The sequence below is a fragment of the Apiospora kogelbergensis genome, assembly GCF_038363985.1.
Source record: "Apiospora kogelbergensis strain CBS 113332 chromosome Unknown utg000002l_segment0_segment0, whole genome shotgun sequence".
NCBI classification, from domain to species: domain Eukaryota; kingdom Fungi; phylum Ascomycota; class Sordariomycetes; order Amphisphaeriales; family Apiosporaceae; genus Apiospora; species Apiospora kogelbergensis.
This window is the reverse complement of record NW_027117419.1, coordinates 3,477,951-3,496,807: the sequence shown is the minus strand read 5'-3', so window position 1 is coordinate 3,496,807 and position 18,857 is coordinate 3,477,951. Positions and strand designations below refer to the sequence as shown.

General features: G+C 53.7%; 6 protein-coding genes across 6 annotated transcripts; 4 read left to right on the top strand and 2 right to left on the bottom strand.

The window, feature by feature from the left end:
- Nucleotides 1-727: 727 nt before the first annotated feature.
- Nucleotides 728-6,223, top strand: PG998_004057 (2-5A-dependent ribonuclease; the record flags this gene model as incomplete). The annotated part of the gene is made up of 3 exons (XM_066870875.1): nt 728-2,523; nt 2,591-5,687; nt 5,741-6,223. 3 exons carry the CDS (start codon nt 728-730, stop codon nt 6,221-6,223), a joined length of 5,376 nt encoding a protein of 1,791 aa, XP_066734625.1.
- A 953-nt stretch (nt 6,224-7,176) lies between these two features.
- On the top strand, nt 7,177-9,184 carry PG998_004056 (uncharacterized protein; the record flags this gene model as incomplete). Its single annotated transcript, XM_066870874.1, has 8 exons — nt 7,177-7,314; nt 7,365-7,532; nt 7,618-8,025; nt 8,088-8,208; nt 8,339-8,438; nt 8,504-8,627; nt 8,683-8,809; nt 8,919-9,184. The coding sequence occupies 8 exons, from the start codon at nt 7,177-7,179 to the stop codon at nt 9,182-9,184; spliced, it is 1,452 nt and encodes a 483-aa protein (XP_066734624.1).
- Nucleotides 9,185-10,211: 1,027 nt separating this feature from the next.
- Nucleotides 10,212-12,020, top strand: PG998_004055 (uncharacterized protein; the record flags this gene model as incomplete). Its single annotated transcript, XM_066870873.1, has 2 exons — nt 10,212-10,707; nt 10,753-12,020. 2 exons carry the CDS (start codon nt 10,212-10,214, stop codon nt 12,018-12,020), a joined length of 1,764 nt encoding a protein of 587 aa, XP_066734623.1.
- Nucleotides 12,021-12,824: 804 nt separating this feature from the next.
- Nucleotides 12,825-14,446, top strand: PG998_004054 (tannase and feruloyl esterase; the record flags this gene model as incomplete). The annotated part of the gene is made up of 2 exons (XM_066870872.1): nt 12,825-13,051; nt 13,120-14,446. 2 exons carry the CDS (start codon nt 12,825-12,827, stop codon nt 14,444-14,446), a joined length of 1,554 nt encoding a protein of 517 aa, XP_066734622.1.
- A 755-nt stretch (nt 14,447-15,201) lies between these two features.
- On the bottom strand, nt 15,202-16,014 carry PG998_004053 (uncharacterized protein; the record flags this gene model as incomplete). The annotated part of the gene is made up of 1 exon (XM_066870871.1): nt 15,202-16,014. One exon carries the CDS (start codon nt 16,012-16,014, stop codon nt 15,202-15,204), a length of 813 nt encoding a protein of 270 aa, XP_066734621.1.
- A 1,472-nt stretch (nt 16,015-17,486) lies between these two features.
- Nucleotides 17,487-17,975, bottom strand: PG998_004052 (uncharacterized protein; the record flags this gene model as incomplete). Its single annotated transcript, XM_066870870.1, has 1 exon — nt 17,487-17,975. One exon carries the CDS (start codon nt 17,973-17,975, stop codon nt 17,487-17,489), a length of 489 nt encoding a protein of 162 aa, XP_066734620.1.
- Between the last annotated feature and the right edge of the window lie 882 nt (nt 17,976-18,857).

Here is an 18,857-nt window from a genome sequence, read left to right as displayed (position 1 = left end):
GCTTAAGCGCTCCTGGTGTCTCAAGAAGAGTTCGTCAATGCTACACTAATTTTCCAGAAGTCGAATCAACCCGAGTGTCTTCCTTTCATCCCATCTGTGTGTCTTGTTTTCCCCTTCAGCCCAGCCACACGTGTGAGAGAGAGAGATGATCAATTACCTTTTTCGCTGACTGATGAAATGAAGCCTTGGTATTCATCAATTAAGCTACTATCACCGTCTTTCATTTCTTAATCTCGATATAGCCAGCCTCTCTATCTCTGTCCCCTTCCCTTCTTTTCTTCTTCTCTTTGGCGTCGGCCGTTCCCTGGCATATACCTGCTTGCTAGCTGCTTAATAGCAGAAAGCCCCCTACAGCGACTACTGCATAAGACTCGCTTCCGGCCCGGGGCTCTAAGACCCACGAGGCTGTCTGTGACATGCGAGGCATCCCGGACTTTTCATCGCCTGTTATGTATGCTTTAGACGTATGCCGGCCTTGAGCCTAATTCTGAAGACAACGTTTCGTACGTCGTACTATCTGTCATTGACCTCTGCCTCTTTTCAATCTACGGGCTTTTTACATACCGGTCGCATAATAAGCAGGTTGAGACACTTGGGGAAAAAAACAGGCTGCAAAATTTGTTAGGCCACACCGGGGCTGGTCGGTGATATGGAACATCCATCGGCCGCAGAAAACGGCCAAAGCCGCCTTCAGGAACTTGGTCAGGAATGGGGCGTAGAATCATATATGCCACCCGAGCCCTTGATGCGCCCGGAGACGCCGCCTTCATACCAGTCGGAGAATGACGACTCCCTGGCCGAGGAGCTCTTGAAACGACAGCGCCTGTCAGAATCCCAGAGTCATCATGGGAAAGGCCTTTCGCGAGCTTTCACGACAAAGAAGAAGAACTGGGAGTACAAGGAGATATATAATGCCCTCACCACTCACGTCACGAATAAGGGCGCCCCAGGCGTTGCCCAGGCTCTGATCGCCAAGTTGAACTTGGTTGGTGGTAATGTCAATCTGGCGCAGAAGAGCAAAACGAATCTGTTGACACGGAGGAAGAGCCTGGATTTGGCGGAGCGAAGCCAAGTTCTACAGCGTGCAGTGGAAAACGGACAAAGGGAAATGGTCGAGGTATTGCTACCTTTTGCAGATGCACTAAGTCTCGACACTGCTTTGCCCATTGCCTTCCAAAACCAGGACACATCACTCGCCATGCTCTTGGTCAGTTACGGCGCCAGTGTGGCCTCGACAGAAGATTGCCAGGAGGCCTTCCGGCGGATAAGCGCGCAGGGCGGAAACGCTGATCTTGTATCCATGGTGTTGGTGTCAGACGGGCGGCCGTCTCAAGAGTGCGTCTCGCAGTGTATGGTCGATGCCGCCAGAGCTGGCTGCTTAAGCACTGTTATCGCCCTGAGCCAATCAACCGCCGATGGAGACCACGATGGTGCTGCGGCGCTGAAGGCGGCTATTGGGCTCGGACGCAGGGACATCGCGCTTGCAATATTGCTGGGCAACAAGCCCCCCAGCCCTCCGGCACTGAGTGACGCATTCGAACAGTTGATGCATCATCAGAATATTAATGCGAACGAGAAGACTATGTTGGCCGAGGCACTATTGTGTGCTGGTGCTGAAGGAGATGTCGTTGCTCGAGCCTTGATCCAAGCAAGTGCGACTGAGTTCCTCGACATGGTCCATATGCTTGTTCATTACGGTGCTTCGATCGAGTACGAGAATGCCGTCGCCCTCAGGAGAGCTATCTCCAAAGGAAGGATAGACTTGGTCGAGATACTTCTGAATGGGAACGCCCCTTTAAATTCGATACAGGCTTCCGAATGCGTCGAAGCAATGCCTAAGAAGATGAGATTCGAAGACCGGCAACTACTATTGAACTTACTTCTTCGAAAGGGTGCTAGCGGAACATCTCTAGATGAAGCGCTGGTAGATGCGGCTGAGGCTGGGGATGTCGAGTCTGCAAAGCTACTTGTCACTGCTCAATTCCCTGGAAAGGTTGTTGGTGACCGTGACCTGAAGAGAGGCCCTCGAAGCATGATCTTCGAAAGGCACGAGGTGGCATCTTCAGAACACAAAGGGGCACTAGCACTACAGCTTGCTGTGAAACAAAGCAATGTGCCGATAATGAAACTCATCTTAGCCAACCGGCCTCCCTCAAACGACGCGATGGCTCAAGTGTTTCCAAGTGTACGGAATCTACCTCGTCTAGAACGATTTCAGATGACGGAGGCCTTCCTCGCTGCTGGTGTCTCGGGTCCCTCTGTACATTCCGCCCTGCAGAACGTAGTGGATGAACTACCACCTCATCGCGACGATCGTCTGGTCGCCCTACTTCTACGCTCGAACGCCGATGTCAACTTCAACGAGGGGGCCGCTATCAACGCGGCCATCTTACAGAAAGACATGAGTCTATTTACTCGTTTAATGAAGAGCCACCCAACTCCTGTCACAGCGGCAAAGGCACTACCACAAGCTATAAAGGTGAACAATCCAGAGAAGAGGTTGCACATGGTCTCGATGCTTATGTCTGCTGGAGCTGGACAAGACGGTTCCGGAATTTTTTCCAGCGGTTGACAAGCTGCTACAGACCAGACCTGTCGACAAGGCTCTGCTGAAGGTTTTATTGCAGCAGGGTAATGTGGACATGAACACCAATGATGGCATGGCTGTGATTTATGCCCTGCAAGACCCAGATCCCGAAACCTTGGAAATCGTCCTCAATCTTGGACAGCCAAGTGCAAAAACCGTAGAGCAGGCCATGCAGCACCTTTCCAGCCTGTCCTCTGACTCGTCCAAAGCTGAAAAGCTAGGCGTACTTCTCCGGAAAGCACAGTCGCCAGAAGTCATCAGCAAGCTTCTGGTAGAGGAAGTACAAACTATACTGAAGACGCCGCTCGAGAAACGCACCATGTCTGTCGTGCGGGCATTAATCGCAAACGGTGCTGACGTTAATGAATCCAACGGCGAGGCACTATGTCGCGCAATCGCTGCTGCAGACACCCCAATGGTGGACCTCCTCTTCAGGGCGTCCCCCAATCCCCATACCCTGTCATTCGCCATGCCGCATGCGCTGCGCATCAAAGACCCAATGGATCGTCTAACCTTCGCGCAGAGGATTCTTGAAGGTGGCATACCTCCGGTCGAGGTCAATCGTGCACTGGTTTTTGCAGTAAACACCTATCCGGATGACATACCACTCATCAACGCTCTGCTGGCATATGCAGACACCAAAGATGGCTCGGCTCTCATTGAAGCAATCAAGGGAGAGAGCCAAGATGTGGTGGAGTTGATGTTAGGGAAAAAGAAGTTCACGCCGGAAGTGCTGAACCACGGGTTTGCGCAAGCAACGAGGGGGAAGAACAGGAGGCAGCGCAGCATATCATGCGGCAGCCTACTCAAAGCCGGAGCGTCAGGAGAGGTTGTCTCTGATGCACTGCTGGCAGCAGCCACGGATGGTGACTTGGAGCTCGGTACGATAATCGTGCAGAACGGAGGAAGTATTGACCACAAAGACGGCCAGGCTGTGGTGGAAGCTTGCAGGTCAGGGGCAGCGGAAGTATTGGACATGCTACTCTCTGGTGAGGGCCAGATTGCACAGCAAGTTTTACAAAAAGGGTTCCAGGCGGCCACTGAGATATCTGATCTGAGGAGGCGGGCCGGAATTTTCAAATTGCTACTTCAACAAGGTGTCACTGGTGAAGTGGTAGATGCCCAGCTCATATCGGCAGAGAGATTTGGTGACGCCGGAACGGACTTGTTGAAGCTTCTCCTAGCCTACGGGGCGAGCCCTGACTATAAGAATGGCGAGGCAGTCGCAATGGCTACTAAGAGCGCTTTTCTTGCCAATCTCGAGATGCTCTTAGGCATCATTGAGGTTGGCGGAAGACAAAAGAAACCATCTTCGGCCACGCTGGTCCGCGCAATCGATTCTTGCTGGAATCTTAGTAGAGATACACGTTATACGGTTATGTCATGGATATTCCAGGCCGGAAAACCTGCTCCAAGCACTTTGCATAGTGCTCTAGCCAGGGTTGTCAACGAAGAAGACCCCGAAGAAGGATTGATACAGTTGCTGGTCGCTAATCGGGCATCTCCTGCCGCTAACGGATGCCAGACCTTGATAGATGCTACGCGTACGTTGCAACCATCGATGTTTGCTCACCTTTTGGAATCGAAGGTCAGTCCCGAGGACTCGTCCGTCGTGTTCAAGAAAGCCTTTGCCCTCGAGAATGTGGACTCGTGGCTATCGGACACAGGTCTCGAGATAGCCCGCCTGCTCCTAGGCAAAGGGGCGTTCGGTGACGGTGTCTCGTCTGCCTTTGCGGCAATCCTCAGCAAGTATGCAGAAGATCCAGGCAACCTGACTCAAAGCTTTATGGAGCTGTTGCTGGCACATGATGCAGATATCAACTCCAATCAAGGTGAAGCACTACAGGCTGCTGCATCTCAGGGAAAGCCTGATCTGGTGCGAAGGCTTCTCCAGCAGAGTCCAAACGCAGAGTCGCTCACCCTAGCGTTTCGCCAGATCTTTGATGCTGAAGCCTCGGAGGACGATATCTGCGAGCTAATTCATCTCTTCACCGGGCATGACGATGGCGAGAACCGGGTGGATGTAATGTACACCTACCCCGACGCCGAGCCGGTCATGATCCGAGCACTCTCGCGGTTCCCTCGATCGACCGCAATTCTTCAGGCCTTATTGGATGCTGGCTACTACCATGATCAGATGGTTAGTTATCAGGTTATGGACGAAGTCGAGGAACCAGAGCAGGTTACACTCCTTGCATGGGCTCTGTTGCAGCCGCAGAAGAAGATTAGCAGCGCAGTTATTACCATGCTCATTGACCGGGGCGCAAAAGTCAACTTTGAGACGCGTGTCACCCGTACCACACCCCTCATGCTGGCGATTGATACCCGGCGGCAAGACGTCGTGAAGTCGCTGCTCCTGGCAGGCGCTGAAGTGGATATCACGGATGCGACAGGGCGATCACCGCTGTCCACGGCTTCTGCAATTGGCGGGGACTTGGCCATCACCATGATGTCTAATCTGCTCGCTGCAGGTGCTTCGAGAAACGATGGCTCGTTGCACAACGCCGCTCGAGAGCTCAATGTACAAGCTATGCAGATTTTGGTGGAATACAGACACGAGCCTGACTTTCCCAGTCCTCAGCATGGTGGCCGTAGTGCTCTGGGCGAGCTGTGCCTCCATGCTGCCGACTCGGGCAATATTACCGCCATCAAGGAGAAGGCCATGGAGAAGGCAATCAATTTCCTGTTGCAAGATTCTGATATCACTGTCCAGTCTGATGGCAAATCTGTACTCCTCTTGGCCCTCGAATCGGCAGACCCTCTGACAACTGCCAAAGTCTTACTTCGAGCAGATATGTGGAAGCACATTAACAAGCCACTGAATCAGTACACTGATGGCAAATTCACATATTCCCCTACCCAATACGTCACACGTGTCCTGCCGCAGACAGACTTAACTCCTCGACTACTCACTCTTCTCAAGGCCAATCGTGGTGTCGACGTTTACTATGCCAATTCTGGCCCTCAACCAGAAGATGCAGTGGGCATGCCGGATAGCGTGTTGTCAGCAGAACAAGAGCGCAAATCACGACAGGAGCGCGCGGCGAGAGAGAGCGAAGACCACGCAGCGGTTATAGCAAGACAAAAGGAGCTTGCTGCGGTACAGGCGCAGATCTGGGCCGCTCAAGCCGAACTTGAGGATACACGCAAAAGCGCGCGCACCACGAAGAGCTATCGGCCATCCAGGAGCGTGCTCACGTGGAGGAACAGATGTTTGCCAAGGCACTGGCCCAGCAGCGTGCGAAGCAGACGGAAGAGGTCATGCACCAGCAGGCTCTTACCGACGTCAACGTCCGGCGCACGCAGGACGTCGGCAATGCGGAACTGGCGCTCGATAACCAGCGGCAGAGCCGGATGCTGGAATGGGAGCGCGACCTGGGGAATGAGCGCGTCGGCAACGCCAACCAACTCAGCAGCATCCGGCTGCGCGAAAAGGAGGAGCTGGACCAACTCGACAAAAATCAAACAGAGCGCTTCCGCGAACGAGTGCGCGAGCAGAAGAAGCTGGTCGAAAGCCAGAACAGCCTCGCGACCAACTTGGGAAGCCAGGGCCAGGGGCCGCCGGCAGCAGATTGGATACGTATCCGGAGAACTGGACTGATTGATAAGCAGTGCCATATAAAAGGTTTATTTTAATGCATGTAGCGCAGCTTTTGGGGGAAGGAGATAAGCGTTTATTTTAATCTATATATCGTCTATGATACCAACTCACTGCACGTTTATATTGAACACCACCACACTACATACATGACACTCCTGCGTCATACCCACGGATGAGTACGCCACGTCACACTAGTCCCTCGTTCGAGCACAGAGATGGTGGGCGGCTAGAGTAGACCGATGAAGATCTCGGCACGCCATCCGGGTTGAAGTGGGAAAGACTACCTTCCCCGAAGCGCAGGCCAGTGTCGCTTTGAAGGATCGCAGCTTCTTCCAATACAGAAGGTCGCAACCACGCATGCGAGACAATGCGGGGGCGGGCTGCCTTGGCAAGCATGGTGCCATCTTGCACAATACCACTGGCAGACTGGAAAAGCTTGAACCACAGGAAGCAATAACCGACATCGTGGCAAACGCCGTCAACTTCATCCGGTACTAGGCCGGGATGGGTGTGGTGTACGCAGTACGCCAAGCACGCGAACTGCCGCAATCCTCCCGCTTGCCGACAGCTGTTGCATTCGAAAGACTTGGCACCTACCACATCGAGTAATCGCCCGCGACTGTACGCCGCATGGCCAAGGCGCTATAGATTGCACTGCATACCGCCGCGACAACTGATAACACTTTGCCATCGTCGCCTCGGTTATGGCCCTTCTTTATCAAGTAACTGTGTGGCATTGGGCGCCATCTCTCCACGGGGTTGTTGAAGATGCAAGGATGGACCAGGGGCACACGGCGCGAAAGTCGGGTCGGTGCAAACGTGAGCAGCAATGTATATATATATAGATCTCTTTCGCGGCGTCTCTGCTATCTGACCTTGTCTTTGTGTGTGAGCCTGTGCGTGTGAAGGTCGTTGCGTGTCCCCCCTATACAGTCGTTCCTGCCTACTTGTTCACTGCCAACTTATCTTCGACAACCCAGCAAGCACCATGAAATCGCAAAGTTTCCTGGTTGCCGTCGTGGCAGCATGGCAGTCAACTGCCATGGGCAAGGAGATCCCTAACCCGCCCCGAAGCGAGCGCTACGACAGCGGTGAAGTCCACGAGGGCATCATGGCTTTGAAGCATGTGAGCAACATCCTCCCTCCTCAGTACGTGTCCTTGCGCAGGATATGTAGCTAACCTTACTACTCGACCTCAAGGCGCAATGGACAGCCCAAGGGGTCTTTGAGCCGCCATCGACCCAATTCAAGAGCTTCGCTCTATCCGAGGGGCCTGTACCTTGTGTAGACGGGTTTGCCGAGGTCGTCCCTGGAGATAAGAACAACACCTTCGCGTGTAGCAACGTGAGTCGTAACCGCAACCCCTCTTCCCCTAGATAGTGTCGCGAAGAAACATATAGCTGACAGGGCTTTCTCCTTTCCCTTCTAGGTTGACTTTTATGACTTCAAGAGCCACGCCGATCTTGGCTCGGCCATGGGCCAGGGCTCCTCCTCCTGGGGCTGGACCAGCCCCGAGGGTCGCGAGTTCGTTGCCGTAGCTCAGGCCGACGGCGCTGCGTTCGCCGAGATCACCAAGGCCGGCAAGCTTGTCTATCTCGGCCGTCTGCCCCAGTACACGACGGCGAAGCCGTCGATCTGGCGAGAGCTCCGCGGCTACAAGAACTACATCGTCATCGGATCCGAGGCCATCGACCACGGCGTGCAGATCTTTGACATGTCTAAGCTTGTCAGCATCGACGCTTCGAGCCCTGTCACATTTACCAATGACAAGGACCTTACGGGTTACTGGAACGGCCTGCCTGTCGGCCGGACTCACAATATAGTCATCAACGAAGAGGTACTATTCTATCTAAAATATCCGGAAACTTTCTGACAATAAATGTTAACAATGAATATAAGAAATCCTACGCGGTTGCTGTCGGGGCTCAGCCCCGTACCTCCGCCTGCGGCTCAGGTCTCATCTTCATCGACCTTTCCGATCCCTCGAAGCCTTTCAGCCCCGGCTGTGCCCCTGGAGACGGTCAGTGTCCCCGTATTTCATTCTTTGTCGCTAGACGAAATGGTCCACGGCTGCATGCCGACCTACAAACTTCCTCACGAGGCTTGTAGCATCACCATCAACGAGTCGAACTGACACCGAGGCTCAATAGGTTATGTTCATGATGCGCAGTGTATTGTGTACCGCGGCCCCGATGAGAAATACAACGGCCGTGACATTTGCTACGGCTACAACGAGGACACATTGACCATGTGAGAGCCCGGCGTCCCGAAGAAATGTATGCTGTATCGGCTTGCTAATCGCCTCTTTCATCTAGCTATGATGTGACGGACAAGAACACGACCAACATCATCAGCCGTACGGGCTATGAAAGCTCTGCTTTCACGCATCAAGGCTGGGTGCTTGACAAGGAATGGCAGGAGTACCTAGTCCTCGATGATGTAGGTGCCCCAGATTCCGACAAAGCCAAAGCCTGCAGGTTCTGACAGACTATAGGAATACGATGAATACGACGGAAAGAATGCAGGGAAGCCCGTCACCTACTTCTGGGACATCAAATCGTTGGAGGCGCCCAAGCTCACAGGCTCTTACCAACACACGCGAAAGGGTATCGACCACAACCGTAAGTCTCCCAGGTTTCTTTTCTCAGTTAGACATTCGAGCGGAAATGGGGTAGGAGAACGAGATGCTTGATTCGAAATTTGCGATTGCTGACCACGACCTTTTGATAGAATTTGTCATCGATGGTTTCGCCTACCAAAGCAACTACGGCCAGGGCCTGAGTATCCTGGACCTCACGTCTATCCCCACGGACCCGACTGGCGGCAGCGTCACTGAGGCTGGATACTTCGATGTCTACCCCGAAGATGACGAGATGGAGGGCGGTGGCCAGCTCGAATTTGTTGGTAGCTGGTCTCACTACCCTTTCTTCAAGAGCGGGTACATTCTGGTTAACACGATTGAACGAGGCGCATTCGTGGTCAAGAGAACCACCTAGATTTCTTTCTTGCCCCTGGGCCAGGTGGGACATGCTCGTAGCAGGGTTGGGATCTTGAGCGAACACAGAATGCTGCCAGAACATGAGTCTAATGCTATTAAATTATTGCGCGATGGTTTGTGCAGGAGGTGCCCCACCCATTCAATTGCAACGGCCTCGCATTGAGGTTCGCCTATCGATTCACACGAGCGACTTTCCAAACAAGTGTTCGTTATCCAGTCCTGGGTGACGTTTACCCCTTATACCCCTATATTTACATATACACGGACACATGAAAGGGTGATCGCAATGCCCTTGTGCGCGCCCTAAATGAGCAGTGGTTTAATCTAGCAATGATTCCGATCGATTGGCGTCCCGGGGAGTTGGCAGAGTCCGCGCGGAGACCAATACGGACGTGTTGGGCCAGTATTGGATCATTACTAACCGAGACGGGCATCCTTCGCGGCGAGGTCATAAGAGGGATCATTAAGATCATCGAGGAAAGCGTCTTATTCGTTCTGGGCAGGGGCAGGGGGGCCCGGGCAAGCGAGCCGACAAGGGTCTGGGCCAGATTCAGCTTCCCACTCACCACCCACTGCACACCTCCACCCATTTAGTTTGGCCACAACAACGAAAAATAAACCCATCGCCGCCTGCGTGATGCTTGCCATCTACCATGCACCACGTGGGCTTGCTGTCTTGGCCAACGGCCCTTCCAAGAACCGTCATCTCCGCATTCGACAATTCGACAATTCGACTTTTGACGGAAGAAACGAAGCATGGAGACGGGCACGATCAGATCGCGCAATTGCACCGTCGTGGCGCGTGTAGCCGCCGTCCAGGCTGGGGGGCCCCATTATGTACCAATGCTAACACCATGGCCTCCGCCTCTCTCCATATTTGCTTATCGAGATGTCGAGGGTCCATAGGCCCGTTGGGTTCAGTTCAAATGGGACCGCTCTCGCTCCTCCCGCTTTTAGCTGTTCCCCTTCGTGCTGCTCTTCTCTACGTCGCCGTTTCCTGGTTCCAGGGGTAAACCAGCAGCATCATGTCTTCCGTCTCGCTGGATCTGGCCTATCCGTTCGCTCGCCTGCCCTTTGCGGCGAGCGCCGTCATCATCGGCCTGCTCTCGGCCCTGTACCTCGCCTACCAGTGGGCGCTGCCGAAGCCTCTGCCCGGCATCCCCTACAACCAGGACGCCTTGAAGACGATTCTCGGTGATGCCGCCGAGCTCCAGCAGATCAAGAAGGCGGGTGGTCGACCGCGTGCCTGGATCAATCTGCAGACCGCCAGGCACAACAGCCCCCTCGTCCAGGCCTTTCTGGCCCCTCTCTCCAAGCCTATCCTGATCCTGTCCGACTTTAGGGAGTCGCAGGACATCCTACTCCGAAGAGGCAAGGAGTTCGATCGCGGCCCCCGCCATCTTGAAAACTTCTCGGGCGTCATCCCATGGCACCATATCTGCATGAGCACGTCGAACCCCCCAGTTCAAGGCGAACCGAGAGCTCGTCAAGGATCTAATGACTCCTCATTTCCTGAACACCGTATGATCACCCCGATTCTTTGACCGGACTACCCCGCTGACCAAGCATATCAGGTATCCGGGCCCGAGATCTACAGTAACGCCCAGAACTTCATCGAGCTCTGGAAGCTGAAAGCCCAGTTGGCTGGTGGTCGGCCTTTCAAAGCCGAAGATGACCTCCACACCATGACGTTTGATATCATCAAGGTAGTCGCCCTCGGTGAGGGTGATAACCAAAGCATGACTGTCCTGTATACCGACCTCGTGCGATCGACTGTTTCCAAGTCCCAAGATGCTCCCGGCGCGCTAGATGAACCCTTCGCATTTCCCGAGAACAAGCCCAACGTCGACCTGAGGGCCCATATAGCCCAGCAGGAGGCCGTCGGAGCCGCTGCTACCCAGCCCTTCCCGGGCCTGTTTCACAAGATCAACAACCGCAAGTCAGCTATGAAGGAAGTTTACGCCGCTAAGTTCTCCATGCTGGATCGACAGGTCTCCCTGGGCACGAAGCGTATGGAAGCTGGAGCCGAGGTGAAGTCCGCGCTGGACTACATGATTCAGCGCGAGCTCGCTTCCGCCAAGAAGGCCGATCGCGCCCCGGTTTTCAACTCCCCTTCCATGTACGACGAGCTGTACGGGTACATCGGTGCTGGCCACGAAACCAGCTCCACCTCCTTGCAGTGGGGGCTCAAGCACCTTGCTGCAGACCAGCGTGTCCAGAATATCCTTCGTGCATCTCTCCGTGCCGCATATGCCGAGGCCGTGAGCGAAGAACGCCAGCCCACCTTCGCCGAGATCATCAAGACCCAAGTTCCCTACCTGGATGCCGTCGTCGAGGAGATCCTCCGCGTCTCTGGCCCCGTCCGCACCCTGTTCCGCAGTGCCACCGTCGACACCACCATCCTTGGCCACCACATTCCCAAGGGCACCCAGATCTTTCTGCCTGTGACCGGCCCCAGCTTCACCGCGCCCGCCTTTCCAATAGAGGAATCCCTCCGAAGCCCCTCTTCTCAATCACACAAGAAGACCATGCGCGGAACATGGGACGAGTCCAACGCCGCCGACTTCGTCCCCGAACGCTGGCTCCAACTCGGGGAGCATGGTGGCACACATGCCTTCGATTCTCAGGCCGGACCCATGCTCGCTTTTAGTCTCGGCATCCGGGGCTGTTTCGGCCGGAGGCTCGCCTACCTGCAGCTACGGATCCTGATGACGTTGATCGTCTGGAACTTCGAGTTCGGCTCTCTGCCCGAAGAGCTGAATTCCTTTGACGCGGTGGACTCGCTGACGACTAAGCCGATCAAGTGCTTTGTAAGACTCGCCGAGGCTCAATGAGTGAGCATTTAAAGAGTGCTTATCTATGAATGGCTTCTAGACATTACCCCTATTTAGAACTTTAGAACGGATATACCTTGGGTACACTACACTTATATACACAAAGACTGAATATAGACACATAGTCACACATGGACTTGGAATACCTTGGCTGTCCCGTGTTGAATTTGCTCGGTAATGGTGGCATCATGGTTCAAATTCGGCGCTGCGGGTGGTAATTCTGGATATACTATAGCCGGAATTTACTATTGTGACATAGCCTTGGAATAGACATTGAATCGGAGTTGACACATGCACAGGAATGGTGGTTAGTGGTCGCTTATCAATGCTTACTCGAACAGGAAGCCGGCTAAACGTCGTTCCTCTTATGTAGGTACCAGGGATGTGCCCCAGCCTGCCAGCATAGACCGAGGTAGAATGTTCTCCCACCACTCCCGCCGGCCATGTTACCGGGAAACCCCCGGGCCCTTGACTCGGGTGGCTTTAGTATCCCCTAATATGTGGACATGATCGCTCCACTTTGTCGGCAACAGTTGCAGACGACGTGGAGCTGCACTGGCATCACGACTCACTACCGGCAGATGAAACAAAGCACCGAGCCCACGATGTTGCGACGAAGAACGTGAGAGGGGAAAAAAGCCCTTTCGCCATTGACAAGGAACTGTGATAGGCGTGGCATGGTATGGAAAGGAGGCACGATGGATATATAAAACAAGGCACGCACGCCGACCGGACGACAAGACAAGCTTTTTGTTTCTCCATCCGACCATCTTCACTAAACTTTCGTAACCCGATCCGTCCGATATGAGGATCTCCGGGACCGGGATAGCTGGCGCCCTCGCGGCGACCGCCACCCCCGCGAATTGCCAGTCTCTGGCCACCACCGAGCAGTTCACTCAAGCATGCCAGGCCTTTGCCAAGGATGTCCAGATTCCGAACAGCACCTTTGTCTCGGCCGACTTCATCCCAGCCAACACCACGCTGCAATTTCCCAATGTTGACCCCGCCTGTAGCAGGCCCTCGCAATTCGTGTCGGTGCCCTTGTGCCGCGTCCAGGCCAACATCACCACGTCGAGCGCCTCAGGGCTTCATTTTGAAGCCTGGCTTCCCAGAACTGGACGGGTCGTTTCCTGAGCACCGGCAACGGCGGCCTCGGCGGTTGCGTCCAGTACGATGACGTCGAGTGGACAGCCTCGCTGGGTTTCGCCGCCGTAGCCACCAACAACGGCCACGACGGAATGACTGGCTTGCCGTTCCTCAACAACCCCGAGGTTGTCGAAGACTTCGCCTTCCGAGCGGTGCAAACCGGCGTCGTGGTAGGCAAGGACGTGACCAAGGCCTTTTACGGCAAAGCATTCACCAAGAGCTACTACCTGGGGTGCTCCACCGGTGGCCGACAGGGAATGAAGATGGTGCAGGACTTCCCTGACCTTTTCGATGGCGTCTCGGCCGGCGCTCCCGCCATGAATTTCAACAACCTCAACACGTGGAGCGCCCACTTCCTGATGGTGACGGGCTCCAACACGAGCGACACATTCGTGAGCGAGGCCCTGTGGGATGTCGTGCATAAGGACATGCTGAGCCAATGTGATGAACACGATGGCCTGGCCGACGGCATTCTCGAGGCGCCTGATCTGTGCCGGTACCAGGCCGACGGGCTCCTGTGCGGCAACGGCGTCGCTCAGGACGGCGCCTGCTTGACGGCGAAGCAGGTCAACACGGTCAACACCATATTTAGCGACATGAAGTCACCCAACGGCACCGTCCTTTACCCGCGGATGCAACCGGGAAGCGAGGCGGCGGGGGCTTTCAAATCGTACTACAACGGCCAGGTGAGCGACAAGTCGGACTGGGTCAAGTACGTTGTCATGGCGGACCCGAACTTCGACCTGACCAAGTTCACGCCCGATCTGTGGGGGCGATCCGACGCGCTGAACCCGTCCGACATCGCGACCACCAAGGCGGACATCTCGGCGTTCCGCGACCGCGGCGGCAAGCTGCTGCACTACCACGGCACCATGGACGCCATCATCAGCAGCGACAACTCGCCGCGGTACTACGAGAGCGTGCGCGCCGCCCTGAAGCAGGAGCCCGCCGAGCTCGACGCCTGGTACCGCTTCTTCCGCATCTCGGGCATGGGCCACTGTAGCGGCGGGCCGGGCGCCCACTACATCGGCAACCAGCGCAAGCAGCTCGCGTTCCCGGGCCGGCAGGACGAGAGCGTCCTCATGGCCATGGTGCGCTGGGTCGAACAGGGCCAGGCCCCCGACTCCCTCACCGGCACCGCCTTTGTCAACGACACCCAGGGCGGCGAGGTGGCCTTCACAAGGCGCCACTGCAGATGGCCCACCATGAACAAGTTCATGGGCGGTGACTCGAACAGTGCTGATTCATGGTCCTGTGTGGCTTACAACGCTACTACGTAGATGGAATAAGTAAAGGAACTAGTGAAATATACATTTATCTCTTATGAAGAGGAAAAAAGAACGGAAAATTTCATTCTATGGCCAAGTACCTCTGGTCCCTAACAGCCGTTCCCTGGATGTTTTGCAATCCGTTGCCTTGACGTGCTTCTTCTAGCCTTCTTGATTGATCGAGACTGCAGAAATGTGTTCTTTGCGATATCGACTCGAGCCCGTTAAGTATACATGGCTCCGTAATGCCAAACATATTTCGGGTCATTAGTGGTTGCCCGCCGAGTCACCGGCCTTTATGAGTACAGGGCAGATCATCAGGGCCACTTGGACGTCAAATCTGCACGCCCTGTTATTGTGACTGCCTGAACGATGGAGGCCTCATGCAAGGCTCTGGGCATGTTAGCACAAATCTCAGCTGAGCGGAATTATACCTGGTCTGGAACCTTAGTACCTGCCCATTCCCTCACACAATGCAGGCTCACTTCATTATGCTTTCGGTGAATCATGACGGAGCTATTCCTAGGTATTGCCATAAGGAAAGGCAGTATCAAGATATTACTCGTTATTTCTACACTGACCTTTATCGAGCATTGGCATAGAACCAAACATTGCAAATAGGACTGCGACGAGCCGGCTTAGTGGAGTGAAGTCGTTGGAACTCCTCTCCCTCTTTTATACACGTGTGTGACTGTCCCCTCTTGTATTGTTTGTTAAATGCTTACGCCTTGGCCTTTAACGACATCCCGGGAATTCAGTTTCTATCTCTATAATCTAGAACGAGGTGCGTCCTCCCTTAGTCGACGAACTTGGTCAAACTGGCTCATAGCTTTTTCATTTCGGGCACCAGTCTGCCCGTTTATTCGCTGACTTGGTCTCCAATACAAAGCCATTGGAAAATGCCAGTCCTCTTCTCCCCAGAAACCATCACCCCTGATAGCACGTCTCTGGTACTTAGAAACTCCCGACTTCATCAGCAACTCGACCTGCTTATGCTCGGCCGTATGTTTCTCCCATTTCGAGCGCAATACACTGAAGTCGTCCCCAAGCAGCAATTCCATGGCACAGTTCTTGAGCAGGAGTTCGTAGGCCTCCATCGTGAGAAAGGGACTGTATAGCAGCGTCTTGTCGTCTATTATACGTCCTGCTTCTCCTAGGTCGGATGGCGATGGTGTCTTCAACACCTGTACGCCCAGACTGCGTAGAAAAGCGTCGTCAGCCTTGGTGAAGCTGGGGTCTTGCGCATAAATGGCGATTTCGGGCGAGCCCTTCAACCGTAGATAGTCGGCTACACCTAGCAACATGGCTAGCTGCTTCAAGCGCCGTGACTGGTCTCTAGACTTCTCGTAAAGACTACCGAGCCCTAATGACACAATCTTGTTCACCGTTGGTCGGTTTTTGGCGCTTAGGAGTGTTTCTAGCAAAGACGACCAACTGGACTGGTTATACCGGAGTTTTGCATCATCGTATAGTCGTTGTATTTCCCCTTGTTGCTTAGAGATTCGTTTGGGTTGGTTCGTAGTTCTTGTTCCTGATCGTTTCAGCTGTGGCTGGTCGACTAACACCAGGTAGTGAGGCATGGTGAGTTTAAGCCGGTAATTATTGGGTTCTATAGCAGTAGGGGTAGGTGTGCTCGGTATTGATATCTCTATCTATATTTTCAAGCATCGTCTATAGCAGTTCACTCTACTATATATACGATTCCGCGCTAAATATCTGGCGTCCGCATGTTTGGCAAATCACCTTCATATTCCTCCGTGCCGAATCGTTGTTGGCCTTTTCGGTGTTCTTCGTCAATCCTCGGACGCTGACAAATATGAACCGGCTTACTGTGCCACACAAACATTACAAACCAAACAATGTCAAGTCTTATGCCGTTGACTCATCGTCCATTAGTTCACACAAAGCACCGGACGGAAAATGAACACAGACGTAAACATGGGCTTGTTGAAATTGGAAAAGACTCAATGAGAGCCTCCCGTATATTGAACATTAACATCCGCCTCAACCATACCGCAACCCGCCTTCAAGCTCCATTTCGATTCCCCCTCAACCCTCATGGTAAGGCTGATATTATTAATCACTCGTTCTCGTCGCCCAATGACGAGCAGCTCGTCCCATGGCACCTCCAATGCACATCCAATATCACAACTACTTGCACGTGTGGCCGTTCCTGGGGCGCCTGGGCTGCATCACATATAACAATTTTCATGTTTCCGTTGCATTGGCTGGATCTCTCAAGACCTGGAAAAAGTCAAAAGTCACTTGGTTCTTGTTTTCAACCGTGTCCCCCCTATTTTGTCGGCCTGGTCAGCCAGTACCCTTCGGCAGAAGCGTGTTGTGACTAGTATACTTTTCTGAGATATCATTTCGTGTGCCAGACTTCCCAGGAGCCATCACATCTTTTGTGACATGATCGCAGGAATAGTACACAGACGGGCTGGCTTGACTCACAAGGACTCTGCTGTTTACTCTGTAATTAAACCGCGACACCTTTCCCAAGATTTCGGGCAAGCTGTGGAGAGTCTGTATCACTCTGTTGTCGTGGCATCCGTCTAATTTCTTGCCCGAGAATGTGTTGCGAAGTACAGATATGACTGCCCCACGGGCTACGACTGACTGCCTGTGTGAGTTTGTAAGCATCTGCGAGAGAAGGGGTCAGCATATTTCGTGTTTGCGCACACCTTCAAGGAGGAAACTAATATCTACTTCAGGATATATCTTTCTCTCAAATAATGTGGCGATAGCGGCAGCTTATGTAGTCCCGAAGTCATTTCCAATTGCAATGAACTTATCTAAAGGTATTGTGGGTAGCAATGACAAGCAATTTTGCAGGCTGTGTTGGTTATTTCTTTTTTCTATTTTCTATAATATTTGATGGCTAACTTTTGAAGTTAGAAAATATGCTCAACTAGCTACTTACTTGGATAAACAAGATAAACAATGCTTTGCAGCGTACCAAAAAAAAAGAGTCACCCGGATGTCTGACGCCGTGTCTTAAGACAGGGAGTAACCACCAGGCGCGCCTACAATACCCGAACCTCTCACATGATTACGGGAGAACCCCGGACCCCGCGGCGGGCGGAGGCTGCCGCGGCATGTTCTGGAGCGGGAGGCCCGGGCCGGCCTGGGCCTGGGCCTGGCGTTGGTGTTGACGTTGGCGGCGATGCCTCGCTCTCATCGCAGTATCAATCCATGCGAATAGATAGACCCCAGCTACCGCGACGAAGCCAAAGGCAAGGATGGCGCCGAACACTGCACTGAGTATCTTGTACTCCCGGAGTTCCCCACATCCGCAGGTGTAGGGACCCTGTTTGAGACTACCGGCTCCTCCGCCGCCGCCTCTTCCGCCGCCGCCCTTCTTGATCTGGCCCATGGCAGCAGAGAGGAAGTCGGACGAGTCATCACCGGCAGCGTCTTTCACCATCTGCACGGTGTGCGAGTCGCCCTCTCCATAGGTGACGGGGTAGATTACATAGACAGGGTGATTGGAAGGCAGCGCCATCGAGCTTGGTGTTTGCGGCGACGAGGGTTGAGACATGGTTAGTTGGTGAGTGTATGATGCTAAGAAATGTGGCACTCTGGTTGGGGATTGCATACGTATAAATAGACACAAGACCCGGAGCAAGAGTGTCGACTCTCAATGGAGCTGTTGTCTAGTCTACACAAGGGCCTTGTTTGCATCACCACGACACAGGGGAGGATCCTTCTAACAAAGAGCATTGTTGCTGATGTGTAGGAGTTGACAACGGGTTGGACACTACGGAGGAATAACCTACCCGCCTACCGCCTACCGCCTACCGCCTACCGCCTACCGCCTACCGCCTACCGCCTACCGCCTACCGCCCGGCGCTCTCCCACTTGGCCCCAGCTCGTTCCACCTCCCGCTCCAGTCGCAACAATTTTCCTTTATCGATCTTCAATCGAATCAACCTCTTGCAATTGCTACATGCCGATTGCCCAAGTCGATCATACCCCCTGCCGTCTGCTTTCCGACATCCCTTCGCAGTGCATCGCATTGCATTTGTCTCAACCCAATCCAGTATTGGCTGCTTTGTTGATTCATTGATTCACTGATTCATTGATTGACTGGTCGCATTGCCTTTGCACCGCATCGCTTTGTCTTCACATCGTTAATTGGATTGTAAGCCCCCAATCTGCTTTAGGCACCGTGCCGAAGCGCGTCTAGGGGCCGTCGCACTGGTAAGTAAGTGAGTGACTGGTGGAGGGAAGGTGTGTGTAGGTAGTGCCGGGGCTTGCAAGGTGCAGGCTGCTTGGGGGAAAATCCAATTACAGCTTCCCCTCCTCCATTATCACTACGATTTTCTTACATGTACGACGCGTGGTACAAGACATACATACACATACATTGAACAACACCTTACCAACCCATCATTCTTCCCAGCTCGACAACAAATCCCAA